This window comes from Canis lupus, chromosome 4, assembly GCF_048164855.1.
Source record: "Canis lupus baileyi chromosome 4, mCanLup2.hap1, whole genome shotgun sequence".
Lineage (NCBI taxonomy): Eukaryota > Metazoa > Chordata > Mammalia > Carnivora > Canidae > Canis > Canis lupus.
In genome coordinates, this window is record NC_132841.1 from 39,301,245 (window position 1) to 39,317,123 (window position 15,879).

A 15,879-nucleotide genomic window follows, 5' to 3' on the forward strand; every position below is an offset into this window, starting at 1 on the left:
TACGTTTTGCCATTTACAAGGGCAGAGGGGAAGTAGGTGAGAAACTAAAAATCCTATTTCTTCCAAGGCAGTATAACAACTGTCAGTTGACAGACTCCAGGCCTAATTTCCAGCTCCTACCACTCTTTTCCTGCTCCTTTCCCTAAAGAGAAAGATTCTCAGTTCCTCCAAAACTCTCCAGAATACCAGGCTTCCAGGCATAGTCTCTGGGAGTTTGTGTTCAGATTAGTAGCACAGACTCCTGACCCTCCGCTGCAGTGTATGGTTCCCCACCGTGGGAGGAATCCTCTTCCCAACACGCAAAGGAGTCAGCAAGAACTGGGTGCCAGCGGGCAGGTAGGCACGTGGCCTGGAGCCTCCACGCTTTCTCCGTCACCATGGCAACTCTTGCTGGCTGGCTGGGGCAGGACCCGGAGGAGACACAGAACGAAAATGTGGGATGGTGGCAGCCGAGGGTTCCTGCCTGCCAGCCACCCGCTCCTGCCCCAGCCCTGCACAGGGACCAGCACTTTGTAAGTGTATAGATAGTAACAGCAACAAAAATCACTGGGATGCTAATAATAATAGTTAACATACTGAGGGCACTAACTGCTATCAGAAAAATTCAGACAGGAACAGACCTCGCTTTGGAAGGTCACGGAGCTGCGCTCTTTGTATGAACTCAAAGAGGGAAAGTACTATAAAATAAGTGTAATGAAAGCCAAGGAAGATTCCAGTTTTCTGCCATCATGGGTGATTATTGCCATCACTGCAAAATGTCCATATCCTGGAAATGAGAAGAGAAGCTGGCTCTGTGTGTGGAGGGAGGTGCCACTGACTTCTTGCACAAAACTGTATTTGGTAACTGAATTCCACTTCCCTTGTCTTCCTGTCCTTCCCATTCCCCCCACCTTCACCCACCCTCTTCCCGGCCCTGGGCCACCCACCCCTCAGGGCAGGGATGATTCTGACTTAAGTGGGACACTTCAGGAGAGCAAATCTGAATCCCCATTTGTATCTCTTCCCATTTTAGAATGTTGTGTTGGTCTTTGTTCCATTTGAATTCTTTGGGTGGCAAAGAAAAAGGAAGTTGCTGACGACTGTATTTGGCTGCAGCCTTAATGTCTCCCTCAGAAAGAAAGGCATTTTGCTGCAAATCTATGTTCAAACATTCTAAGTTGGTTCTTCTAGGCTCTACAGCATCACATCTGTTCAGGAACAGCTGTTCAGGCTGCAGCAATGATCAAAGCTGTGCATTCCAGAGCTCCAGTGCTCTAAAAATGGCAAACACTTCTCTCTTTTTATTTGAATATATGTTTATATACATGTATATTTATATGTATATATATGTATATATAAAATCAGGAAATATGTATAAATATATATATTCTCTGTATAAATCCATTTTAATGATTCTGACATCTCAGTCCAAAAAGCAAAATTTCAAGTGCTGTTTTAAAATTCACCAGGAAAATTCATCAGTAAGAAAGCCTCTCTCTGCTCTTCTGGATTTCAGGACTATTTTTGCCAGATTACAGAGACTTTGCAGAGTCTCAAAGAAGGAGATACATGAGGGAAGGCTTGAATTCTATATTTAGAACATGTTCAATTATAGTTCTATAGGAAGAAATAAAACCCTTTCTCCTGGGTGGGATTTTCCTTGAATAAAAAAAAAAAAAACAAAAAAAACAAAAATGGATGTATAGACATATATATAATATGTAAATCTGTCAGTCTGTCTGCCTACCTACCTACTTACCCACCCACCCATCCATCCACTCATCTGTCTGGCTAGATAGCTATCCTTTCTTGGCACCCATGTGATTTGGTTGGTTGGGCCACTCCTTAGTTCTCTCAATTTAGGAGATGACATAACCACCACAAAAAATAGGTATCACAGTATTGTTAAAGACATCCTTGAAAGATAAAAGGCAATGATTTTTTGATGGATTTGTAAAATGATATCCTTTCAGTATAACTTATTGGTAAAATATTTATGAAATTCCTTTGGCTGGCTGGAAACTCAAAAGGGGTGAGGTGAAAACAGGACCTGGAATCTGTGTGTCTGAGTTTGAATCCTGGCTTTGCAGGTTGGATTAGTTAACTTTTCTGAACATTAGCCACCTGAAGTGACCACGTGAACAGTACCTATCTCGTGAAGTTGTGGGACTTTGAAAAGAGGAAACACTTAGAGCAAGCAAGATGCCTGGCACTTGGTAAGCATGGCATCAGTGCTACTTGTAATTATTGCTATTTTTACTCCCAGACTCCTTGTGGTTCTGGAATTTAGGGGTTCACAGCACTAACTCTTCTTCTTTGCCCCTTCTCCCTACCCCCCTGCTTGGGCTATCTCTCTCTAGCTCTTTTTCAATAAATAAAATAAACAAACAAACAAATGCACGCCTGGGTGGCTCAGTGGTTAAGCACCTGCCTTCAGCCCAGGGCATGATCCTGGAGGCCCAGGATCGAGTCCCATGTCGGGCTCCCTGCATGGAGCCTGCTTCTCCCTCTGCCTGTGTCTCTGCCTCTCTGCGTCTCTCATGAATAAATAAAAATCTTTAAAAAAAAAAAACCAACTGAAAAAATTCCATCCATTGCTATTCCCTTGGCAGTGAGGTTTATAGGGAAAGAATGTGGGATTTGGTAGATGGGCACTGAATCCAGCCTTTACCACATTCAGGCTGTGTAACCTTGCAAATCACCCACCTTTTCCTGGAGATAGTTCTGTATTCTGTTCAGTACTTCAACGGGGGTGCTATCTATGCTGTGTATGTAAGTGCCTGACCTACCAAGATGGTCAGCAATCCTTGGTTTCCTCTTCCAGAAGCAAACCATTTCATCATTGCTGAGTCAGGAGAGCTGAGAATCACCTGACAGATGAGGCCATTCCCCACCCCTGTGGCAAGTCTTTGGAATCAAATCTTCAAGCCAGCAGTTAAACACACAAGGGGTTGCTTCATTTTCCCTCTCAAATGTGAGAGGTGAATGATGTCTCCATTCATTCAAAAAAGGAGGCTCAGGTCCGTACTGGACCCTACTGAAAACCTTTCAGACAGTTTCACAATTTTTATTACCACCAGTTCTTATCCTGGATAACTCATCTCAGAACAAATTTTAAATGTCCTGTGTTGTCCTTAGTGAGTTCTGTGGTGGGGCCGTGGTGGAAGGGTCGTTCCTGGGTAATTTGTTTCTTTTCTCTCTCTTTTGGTGTTGAAGGGAGGTGGGAGAGGAGTTGAAAATAATCTCTTTAAATGGTGACATTTGCTTAATCACATTGACATTTTTATGGTATCAAAGCCCTGCTTACTGAAATAGAACTCCAATGAAAAGGATAAAGAAAGCTCAAGCTTAGCTTTTGGCATTTGTATTCACTGATTCACCACCCTCCACCCCCCATCTACCCACCAGCAGTTTTTCACTGACACTTAATCAGATTATACCCAATAGAAAACACTGGTGGCTTGCACATGCACTGCATGTGGACGCCACTGTTCATTTTTAACTTCCTCAAGACAAACTGTACTTTTCCAACTCTGGTCAGCACACTGAATCACAGTAAGACACTTTTTCCAGCCAGTCAACAATGACACCCAATTTTTGACTAGAAAAAGATTCGAACTTAAAATATCCCAACAAGATTCAGGCATGCCAAAACAAAATGTTCTCTAATAAGAGAGACTGGATTGGTACTGCTGAAGAGTTCATTGTAGGCCACAAATGTTCATTTTCTGAATTCTTAGAGTTTACTCAAAGCCTGTGGTCCTGTTCTCAGAGTACTGGCAGGGGTGCAGGGGGACACTTGCAAGGGAAATTTTTCAAAGGAGGGAAATGATATAAATTATCAGAAAGATAGCATGTCATGAAGGGCAGATTCAGACAAGCTGCCTGTCTGAAGTAGTACTTGTGGTGGCCCTCATGAGCAGTAAGGGCTGATCTGAGCCAGGGAGTGGCATAATCAAAATAGCTTTGCAAGGAAGGTGATGGTTCATTCTGCAAAGCAATTTCTCTCTTCCGGAACTGGGAGTAGAGGGAGAGGAATTAAGGAGCGAAACTGGAAATGGTGCCGGGGTTAGAAGCCAGGCAACCGTGTCGAAACCCCGTAAAGTTAAATGTGAACAATGGCAACAGCCCTAGGTATGAGTAGGGAGGGATAGGACCAACGGCCCTTTGCAGAACAACAACAACAACAAAAAAACGAGATTGACTTCCTGATACCAGTAAACATACTAAAATGTAGAACAATGTATTCCAAGTATGTGCTGTGGGATCCCATGTTGTCTGTAAACAGAGACTAGGCAAAGAAATTTGGTGTTGGTTGGGGGAGACACTTTAAACAAAGCAAAATAGGTTTCTTCACTGTAAAACTTCTCAAAGCCTTCACGAGCTAACTGCATATTCTGATTTTCCATGCAACAGAATACCTTATTTTCTAAGTTTATTTAATGACAGAACTTTACATTTTGTCTGTTTCTTGTAGTAAGGACTACCTTAGTGCTCTGATGATCACGATTTGCAAAACAAATATTGAGGTTCTTGTTTATCATTCTGTCATTACATACTTCAGAAAAGACTTGCCCTTTAAATGTTTTTATTTCATCGACATCTTCACAGTTGCTTAATTTTTAAAATCAGGAATTTACTTTCCCCATGACTTCTGATCAGACATTAAAGGAGTATTTATCAAACTTAAAAAAAAATTCCCTGAAAAAATTATTTTGCTTTTGAACTGGGTGTGGATACAAAAACCATTACCAAAAGGGGTTATGAAATAGTTAATTGTTAAGAATGGTTAAGAATGGGGTAGGGAACTTTCCTTTTTTGGCAAGTTTGGGTGAACTACTAGTGAATAAGGAAACACAGCCCAAATAGCCTTTCACACCCTCTTCAGATTCACTGTTTTGGGATTTAAAATATGAAAGTATTGCACCTACGTATTATTTCAAGATTGAGTTGTTACATCAAGATTATTTCAAGATTTAGTTGTCACATCACTTACAGTTGATATGCACTTGCCTAAAATAAATATTTCTAATATAAAGAAACACAATCTACTCACTTTTTTTTCTTTAAAAATGCCAACCCAGAATGCCAAGGGATGTTGTAGAAGGTAGCAACCAAATGCCACCTACATCTCCACTGTCCCTGGGGCTTCCTTAGGGGCCCTTCACTGAACTCTGAACAGGAGTTTTGGCTATTGTCAATTGAAGCTTCTGTGAACCGGTATTCCTGGGAGATCCCATGAGCTACTGGTTCAGCCCTGCAGGTGCCCCCCTAGAGCTGGAAAAGCTACGTATCAGGAAAGACCATTTAAGATCTCTTCAGCTCATTTATCTCAGGAGGAGAACTGCTTCTTCTAGGCTTAAGAATACTATACTCACGGTGAGAAAGAACAGAAACTAAGTTTGACAAAACAGAATATTCTTGGCATCATATTTTATATCATAAGAAATCCTTAAAAGTCTGAAAATGCAGTTTAAAAATGTAAATATTAATACATTACAGTTCTCAGTAGCCCACATGATTAATGGACCAAAGCAAAGATAAGACTTTCAACTCACATGCTATAGAGATTATTACCCCAGAGGCCCTATCTTGTGATGTTAGGATCTCAGGAGAAACCAGGCGTTGAAAGTCAAGTCAAGACTTGTTAACCACGATCCTCTTGTACAAGTGGCCAAAAATCAAGGCTCTTCGTTAGCAAAGACCATAAACTAAATCTCCCAGATGGTGACCTTCATTATGAAAACACACATTCCCTTGATTTTACTGGATATTTGGCCTTAAGTGCGATCTTGGCTAAGGCCTCACACACACACTGAAGGCTACAGAAAGGGAAAAAAAGGGGGAGGGGGGCTCTGCAGGGCAGTATGTGAACAAACAGTGCAGATCAAAGACAACAAACCACCAATATTTACAAACTTACATGAGAAACACACACTTGCCACTAGTACATGACTGGACATCTTTTCCTATTAGTTTGTTCTGCCTTGGCCCAAGATTATAATACCTAATATTTTTTAAATAACATTCCTAATCATGGAAGCATAATCTACTTATGTTACCAATAAATAAGTATATTAAAAGAAAGCTGAGTTAAAAGTTTTATTCATTCAACATCTCACATTACAAATATTTAAAAATTATATGCATACTGGTATAAATAGTCATTTGCAAACTATTTAATAACATTAATTTTCCACTAGCACTTCAACAAATGAACTCTTTTAAAAAAGGAACTGTGTTATATAACTTAAGAGTAGAACATACAAAAATAGGAACTTAACGTGAAAATGACTTTAATAAAAAATGAATTACCCTTATTTAAAATGCTATAATAAATACTACAACCTCCCCATACACAGTAAAAACTATATGGAAATTCAGCCAAGTAGTACAATTAACTGACATACTTAAATAACTTTTCCTTCTGATAATATGAGCAATACACTGGAAAAAAAAAAAAAACATTAGGGATTAGTAAAAACTAGACACCCACTTGCTAAAAGTTTCACTTCCAAAAAATATAACAAAAATCTGATGAAAATTATAAAAACTAATTATACTTTAAATTTTAAAAATATAAAAAATAAAACAGTTGAATACAATATTGTCCCAATTCTTACAATGCTATCAATCACAGTAGCTTTAAAATAAGATAATAAAATAAAGCAAATGACCAAAACCTCTTTTATTCCATTTTTAAAAATAATCTCAAATTTACATTAGTAGAAAGATTGATTTCTGATTCTTTTCTTTAGAAACACCAGCAAGAAAGAGGATTACTCTTAACAGTAGAAAATGACATTTTTAAATGTCTGCAATTAAAAACAAAGAATTACACTGCAAAGATCTTTCAAAAGTTTGAAATAAGTATTGCACATAACTTGAAGTTAACTTGCCACAATTCATCACATTCAAGTTTTAAATCACCTTTTAACAGAAGATTCAACTCTTCAAAACAAAAGGGGTGAATTATCAAGTCTTTCCAACAGCACTCTCATAAAATGCTAAATTCATTCACTGCAAGTTTTATTTTGCATTCTGCAGAGGTCTGTGTATGGAGAAGTATATATATTATACCAAAGCGTGGGGACCAGAAGGGGAAGGGAAAGGGTTCCTTTACATAGAAAATAATCAGAAACACTTTATTTTACATTGCAAAAATAACCATGTAATTACTCTGTAACTACATTGTAAGTACATGGCTGGTGCCATGCTAGTGCGCTAGAACTACATGCTTGGTAAATTGAAGTGATACCCTAAAATCTGTAAACTAATTACATGTTAATTATGTTTTGAGTTACATGGTAACTCCCAACTACAATCCCATGTAATCTGAAGGACATGTAATCAATAAAGTTCAGAGTAATAGATAATAATTGTTTATGCCCTGTAAATTGAAGTGTAACCAAATAATCTGTAAACACGCTTGTCACACAATCACAAGTAAATATTAGTAGAATAACAATTTCTTACATTAGTCATGCATACTAACATTACACACCTGTCCCGCGGCAGGCTATTTTTTTCTTTATATATAATTAAAAGAGCAGACATCTCTGAATCAAACACTTAACATCAATTTATTAATATTAAAAATGGCTAAACATTCACCAAGAATGTCTGCTTTATGAATCATTTTAAAAACTTAGTAAGAAGCTGTAGACAATTTTGTTATTTTAAATTTCTACCCTATGCTTATGAATTTAATTTTTTTTTCTTTTTAGGAACTACAGTGTTATCTGTCATTTTCATGCGAATCTTTTTCATTAATTTGTGACTTTACATAGACTATTTCTTAAATTATAGGTACACCAATAGCTGGTGCTGGGGAAGGATGTTTAAGCAACATGCTTTCTCTTCTCTGCAGACTCTAAAATAGCATTGCCAGTGCACAACATTCATAATTTAAAATGTATGCAGAGCACTGAAATGTATAAAAAGCAGAATATAAGAAAATAAAATTTATTAAAATTATTTATATTAAAAAATGAAGTATATGAAGATCTCTCAGTAATAAAAGTACAAAAAGCTACTCTTTGCAATATGAAAAATTGAGGTATTGCATAAAGAGATATCCCGTCAGTGAAAAGTGTGCCTAAAAATGTTCACTGTTGGAAAAACAAGATATACAAAAGTAGTGCATAACAAATATACATTATGTGCATGACAAAATAAGTTAGCTACAAAAACACTGTACCGAAATTCAGCAGGTCATGTACAAAGGGAAAAATTATTATTCAAAGCTAGTTCTCAAACAGTGTTATTTCTTGTTAACTCATCACACCTGTTTACTGAGTAGGAACAGCACAATAGCACACCCCAAGCCACCTACAAGCATTTAAAAGAATAAAAAGAGGCAAATGAACATTTCGATTAGAATTATGTAGTTCAGGAGAAAAGAAAAAAAAGTCCCTGACCAGCTACACAAGAGCACCCTCCATTCGCATGACTGCTTTCAATATTTGCAGGGAATTCTTTAAAAGCAGCTCCCTTTCTACGTTTGACCATTAGACAGCATATGCCTCCATTTTGACCTTTGGAACTTAACAGGTATATAGTTCATTAAAGCCTGTGTTAAAAATAAATGACTGCTTTTCCTAACGATAATCAATAGGGGTCATCAGCCAGGTGGTTCCACCGTAGTGCTGGGGCAAGTCTTTGGTTTTGAAGGATCCAAGATGGTACTGTTAGGTAGCACAACTAGAAGATTGCCATTAGATTTTTTTTTTTTAATGTTTTGCACACTGGTAATGATCCTTTTAATGGTGGATAGAGCATTTGATAAGAGAATGTCAATTAACATAAAAGTTACTTCCATGACCAGGGCTTCAAGAGACTATTTTAAATTTACCCCTGAAGCATACTGTTCAACACATAATAACGCCTTTCAAAGCTAGAATTTTATTTATAATAAAGCATGCATTACTTGATGAAGTTGGCACTTCAAACACTGACTATGTCCCATGCTAAGTTCTGAAAAGGTAATGTTATTTTTATAGGAAGAGTAAGATAAACATACGTACCTTTGCACAGATTTACACAGTTACTTAGTTCAACAGTGCAAAACACTTTGCAACTACTTTTTTTTTTACTTTTTTTTTTTTTTCATTTTCTATGTTACAACTAAATTACAGGATACCCAAAGTAACTTTAAATCTAAACATAAGCCAATCAGCGGCCAATTTGTATATTGGTTTTGTTTTCCAGTTTTGGCTACAATTGTACTATAACACAAAATCAGAAATGATATCCTTGAGGTATCTCTAGATCCGTTCTGTTTTGTCTTGTTTTTTACCGTCAAAATGGAGAGCAAAGGCTGACACCTGATGAGTGTTAGTAAATTAGGATATAGAATTTATATATAACATCAAAAATAAAATTTATACATTTGTTCTTCAGGAGAGGAAATGCTAGTTTTCCCACCAGTTGTCGTTAATTCTAGCTTTGGTAGGTTTCCTGGGGCTGTGACCAGATAAGAAAGTTTAAAAATAAATAAGTGCACTCCCCTCAGTAGTAAATTTACCCAATTTTTACATTCTAAAGTTTTAAAAATGGTTGAAAAGAAAATAAACCTAGCTCTGCCTACTTTACTTTTTTTTTCTGATGTGGTGGTAACTCCGAGGCGTCATGAAATTCTATTCGGCCTCTAAACCCTTATGATTTGTTCTAATGCTGCTTCAATCTTGCTCATGCATTTGTGTTTGCTTTCACATGCTCTTTCCTGTTAATAATTGTTAACTTCCTCCACTGCTGTTAAATGAATAAAAAAGGGCGGGATAGGAAAAAGAGGGGCAAAAAGAAGGAAAGAAAGGAAAAGGCAAAAGCATTTCTCTGGGGGGAAACTGTGTCAGGACAAACTGATAGTGTTATTGGTGCATGGTTCATTTTAATAAAAGTATTCTTATATGTTATATTATTAACAATAATTTAATTAAAAACCCAAAATACTCTATTGTTTCATTTCTCTTTTAATATTTCTCTTTCTCCTCTAAGAAAATGTTACAGGAAGTTTGGATCCTCTTGGTCTCCAGCAAAACAAGAGAACAAAACTTCCGTGCAACACGATGGCAATACGAAAAAGGAGTTCGTACATATTGTTTTCATTGACACAAGAATCTACAAAACACCTATATTATAGGTCATTTTTCTCATTATACTATTGTTAAGTGACGGGCTGCTACAAAAGGACATGCCAGCATGAAGAGGTTGAGGAAGGGGTCAGAATTAACAGAAGAGTGCACTTATTCTGAGGCCTGAAAATGAGCACTGTAGTTCCCCTTTAGTTCCAGCGGAATGAAATATGTCGAGGACGGTCACCGCCTTCCTTCACCAGGGGCTTGTGGAATTCCCTGCCAGCACGAGAATGAATAGCAGCCCAGCAATATTCACAGTAATACTGCAGACAGGTAACATTAGCACAGAAAAATGGAGCAAATTTTCCCCCACAACGGGCCCCCTGACATTCATCACACAGCTGATCATCCAAGACATATGGCTTAACTTCCACCTGCAATCAAAAATAAAAGAAACGAGTTTACATCTTTCCTCAAATGGCACAGGCAATGCTGACTATGGTGTGTACATTTCCATCCACTGCCAGGGAATCTGTGCCAGGGCACCCAAAAGTAAGAGTCAATAATTCTTTGACTGAGATTAAGATAGCCCATCTTTTAAGAACCTGGTAAGACTTTTATACCCGTCATTTTACATTTCTGTCTTATTAAATAGCCACTTTTCAAAGGAAAAAAGGATTCCACCAAAAATGAAAAAAAGGAAGCCAACTGTTTAGAACATTCTGAGATTAAACCCACAGGAGAGTATTTATAGACACAAACTGTCACTTTAATTAGTGGATCTGGATTTTTGTCATGTGTAGAATTATCATTTAAACAAAACCAACTAAGAGCTTCCCAGTTCCACAAAATAGCACTTCAATATTCACATCAGAGAGAAAATGCCTGGCATCTGCGTCATAAGCTTCTAAGTTGTAATAAAGCCTGGGTCATGGTTTCTATTTACAGTGTACACATCTTGGGTTATAATCACAAATGCAGAACTGGGAGAAAATAAGACGCAGCCATATAACTCACAATCTAAAACCTTGCTTTGTTCTTTGTCAGTAAGAATGGCTGACTTCAGTCTAAAAGTCAGAGGCGAATTTATGAAACTGGGTCTGTTCCAATGTTCAATAGGCTAACCTGTCATTTGAGTCTCTCAAGCCTTAAAAATAACCTGGCTATTAATTCACCAGTGAGAAAAGAGTTGGTTATTTTTAGTCCTGGAGAGATTCATGGTTAAATTTCCTTATACCAGGCTATCGCTACCACTGGTGCTATCCAGTTCTGACAAGGAATCCTGACAAAGGTTAGCCGTGAACAAAAGACAACGATTGACATGAAGACAGGAAGAGCAGACAAAACTACAGCATTAGCCTTCTGGCCCTGAGGCCATTCCATAACATCTATGGAGTAGCAAGAACACTGGCCAAAGAACTCGATTGCAGAGGAATACGAATGAAGTCTGCATTTCCAATGACTAACCTTACACCTCTGACACCTGTGTTGGGATGAAGCAGCAAGGCAGAAGACACTGCTTACATGGATATATTTTTTAGCATGAACAAAAAAAACAAGTGGGCTTGTTAATGTATACTGCAACTTGTGTTGCCCTCTTCCTGTGTGTTTATAATAGTCTATACCTTTATTTTTATAAATTCTATAAATTCACAACAGAGTATGATTTCCACCATAATCTTTTATTTTATTCTGACACTGAAGTAGCATACACATAAAATGAAACATACGCAATAAGTGTAAACCTCTACTGGCTTGATAGTTTCTACATAATGAATTGAGAATAGCACAATACAATCAATCAATAAGGACTTTTTTGAGCACAATGCCTCGGAGTGTTGATATCTAAGTCAGCCCTAATGAAAGCGCCAGTCTCCCATGAAATAAGGAGCTGACACCAGAATACAAATCAACGCATTGCTTCTTTGATTAAGAGGGTCTTTCTATGAGGAGGGGAAAAAAAAGCTGAACTAAACATTATGCTTACTAATGTAGCTGATTCACATTCTGGTGTAAATTCCTATCTCGCCACAAACTAGTAACTAACTGTTTGCTTCTGGCAGGTTATATCTAGGCCATACTTTGAGTAGTATCAGTATAAGATACATCTATCAGAACATACACTCCTGAGGACAGGGAACTTCTTGTCCTAGGCGCTAAAACAATTGTTTAAATGCATGAAACACAAAAATAACGGATAAATCTGTGATTTCAAAGAAATAAAATGGATAACGGAACAGTTTCAAATACAGTACCTTAGAAAACAGGAGAATACTATCTCTGAGGTTTTCTCCAGCTTTTTATTTCAGAAGCTAAGCCAACAAAGAAGAATTTAAAATGCTGAAAATAATGCTAATTACTACCTAATTTTAGGTGACAGAATATACTACAAATAAAAAGATTATGCTTTCTTCCACTTAATTTGTTATAACGAAGTATTTCTAAGATATGCAGTCCTACAAGTGAATTTATTCAGTTGTTTGTTATACAGGGCAGTGGAAAACAGTGCACTGGAAAATTACTGCAGTATTCATGATTTAAAAAAAGGTCAGGAGATCTCAGGGGCATTGATGCTTGGTACTTGATGTAATGATATTTACTGAATGATTGACTAACTGAATAAATGAATGAATGGAGGTGATAGCTTAGGAGATTAAATTGCCCTGAGTAAATTGATACAGCTTTCTGGTTAGGCTACTCAAAACACTAAGGGACAGAAAAAATTCATAGGAATCCTTAGGTGTATTTAAAAGGATACACCCACTTGGTCCTAGAGGCATAATCATCAGCTGCCAATTTTACTGTCATATAAAATCCCCCCATCCCAATCTTGGTAATTACCTACTGAGAGGACCATTTCTAGAACTTCCCAGAATATAATCTAGGACTTACCCGTTTATCTATCTCTCCATGCTGCAGCTGAACAAAGCGGGCACTGATAGCAGCTATGTAACTCTGTTGATTAGAGAATGCGACTCGCCCAGCTCCTTTTGGGTATTTCAGCTCAGGGTCAGTATCAATCCCAGCATAGCACACACCTCCATAGAGACGATCCATTATCATGGCAAGCTCCACTAAATAAAAGAGCAAAGAGGGTATTTGGAAACAGGAAAATCCACCTAGCTCACAAAAGGGTTCATCTAAAGCAGTTCATCTGTATTCTGAGCTCACATCCTTATAATAATTACTAAACCAATCATTAATCTTTATTCTTTTAAGTAAGGAGCAGGGCTCTCCTGGGTGCTTCATATATGTTGTCTTTTTAACTTCACAACAACCCTTGGAAGGAAGTAGGTGGTAATTTCCCAGGGAAATCAAGGCACAGTTGGTTAAGTGACAGTGCTGGGCTTTACACCCTGGGCTATCTGCTCTATACCATGCTGCTACCATGTATTTACAGTTAATAATGTATTGCTTAATATAAACAACCATGTGACCACTAGAAAACTGACTGGTGGACTGTGTGGAGGTCCTTCTAGACTGTCTCCATCAAATCCTTATTACCTTTCCCTACAGTCTAGCTGTTCACCATTTTTTTTTCTATAAAAACCTAAAATAATGAATATATCATGTTCTCCATGAAATGTTATAATTTTGAAACTGCATTCTTGTTCATTCTATGTTCTTTATCTAATTTATACCAATAAACCTCAAATTACTTGAAGTTGGGGATGAACTCTTCTAGAAGTACTACAAACACGATGCACTGCTGAGAACCCTACTATATTTTGGAGCTCAGTAAATAGCTGGTAAGCAAATGAGGGCATGGGAAACGAACCCTGAAATTCTTAACATAATCTACTCTTGGTTTTTTCAGATGATGAGAGTGAGGCTCACTAACACCACAGGAAGTACTTGGCACCACTTTTCCCCCCATTTAATCCTCAGAAAAACTTTATATGAAGAAGATACACCTAATTACTCCATTTGACTGATGAGGAAATTGAAAATTAGGGAAAACAATTTGTCCAACATCACTCAATGATTTACTGGGAGCAGAGTACATGAATTCGAATCCAGATACTTTGATTCTAGAACTCTCGCTCTTGAACATTAATTCAAACACTTGTGGATAATTTTTCCTATAAACCTTTTCAAGGTATTTCTTATGCTAAAGGGTAAAAGGGGTATTTTTGTTTGTTTAATCATACCAGCTCGTAATGGTCGAGGAACACCACCAACAAATATAGTTTTTCGTGGGTCAAGAGGCTGTGAACCATCCATTACAAAGTCACTGTCACTGAGATTCCAAGGCCGAATCTGTACCTAGGGAGCAGACAAACCGAAATGTCCCATTCTTAATGCAGACAATTTATGAGGAAGTAAATTTATCCTATCCTACCCAATCCCCCAATAGCCACATAATATTAAGTTAGCATAGTATTTGATATTGATCAAGATACAATACTAATAAGTAAACTAGGATTGTGTGCTCAATCCTACAAATGCAAACTACCCCTGTTACTAACAAATCTGTTACATTATTTCAAAAAGCATTTCAAGGTAAAAATGTTGATATTTGCAGTAAACTTATGATAAAACACTTCGGTGTGTCCATTGCTTTAGTCAACGAAGAACTGTGTACCTCACCATAATTGTTTGCATTTATTAACTTCTACAGATGCCCATACCAAAGGCTATGGATGTGTTCATAGTAGGGTATTCCCACTATGCACATCAACAAAGTCCTAGGCTAGAGGTTCCAAAATCAAATACCTATGGGGACTGTGAGGGAACATAAGTCAAGAATAAAGAATCTAGGCCATGCGAACCCTGGGAAAAGTGTTCCTGACCTAGACAATCCCAAGACACGGAGAGGAGCTCCATTAATTATTGCTTGAGCTGAACCAACAGGCACCTCCATTCTGAACTGTCCCCATTTCTAGATCTGGCTGAGTGATAATAAAGAATTGATTTGCCAGATTTGTCAAAACAGGCCAGTTGCTACTATGCCTAAAGACTTATTTTATGATTAAAAAAAAAAACTTTTTCAAAAAGATAAAACAGTATGCCATGTACATTTATGAATATATATAATTCACTTTACTTTGGGAGAGTACCATATGCAAAAAGTTAAGGATAGTACTAGGTAAAATCTTGATCAAAGAGAGAAACGAGACAGACAAATATATCTGTGATTTTTGAGTTCTATTATTCAGAGGAAATTCAGCTACTTTATCTTTATCAATGGCATTATCAAGTAAAGTCATATAATGGTAAAGACTTACTAATATTTTAATTAATGAAAGAATTCAATATCAAAATAATGTGTGTAAATAGCATAGAGTATCAACATTAGAAGGCTGACAACAACAGCATTCTACTTATAAACATGTCCATTAACAGATACATCAAGATGTCTGTGGGTTTTCAAACAAAGCAGAGATAAAGGTAGAAACAAGAAGCTATTTTTATGTTAGACAGCACTCACTGGCTTATCTTTGATAGTGGGACTTGACACACACAGGTAGAGTTTTCCATCTTCTTCAATACATGCATCAATCAGAGCCTGAACAGAGCTTTCATCTTGAAAGAGCAGGAATGCATAACCTGATAAAAAGGGGGAAAAAACTTATTTGTTCCCTATTTTTTTTTTTTAATTCTTCATCGGAAAGGAAGTATAAGCTGAAACTAAGGAAGGGAAAAAGAGTAATAAAAATTAAAACTTGAATCTTCCAACCCCAAGTTTGAGATCTTAAACATCTTTTTAAAGTAAAATTAAATTTGAACTAAAAGTATGTATTAGGTATAAATATTAAAGATGTATTTGGGAAAATAAAAGTTTTAACAATGGAAAATTTTACAGTGAAGGTAAACATTTATG

At 37.1% G+C, this 15,879-nt stretch overlaps 1 protein-coding gene across 6 annotated transcripts in view; it reads right to left on the minus strand.

Annotated features, from left to right (window-relative positions):
- Positions 1–6,067: 6,067 nt before the first annotated feature.
- CPEB4 (cytoplasmic polyadenylation element binding protein 4) overlaps positions 6,068–15,879 on the minus strand; it is a 61,782-nt gene continuing 51,970 nt past the window's right edge. For all 6 annotated transcript variants that reach the window (XM_072824114.1, XM_072824113.1, XM_072824111.1 and 3 more), the window contains 4 exons: positions 15,487–15,605; positions 14,207–14,321; positions 12,948–13,129; positions 6,068–10,489 (listed from right to left, as the gene is read on the minus strand). In XM_072824114.1, the coding sequence (XP_072680215.1) occupies positions 10,262–10,489; positions 12,948–13,129; positions 14,207–14,321; positions 15,487–15,605 (644 nt within the window). In that variant the 3' untranslated portion in view covers positions 6,068–10,261. The remainder of the gene's footprint in view (positions 10,490–12,947; positions 13,130–14,206; positions 14,322–15,486; positions 15,606–15,879) is intronic.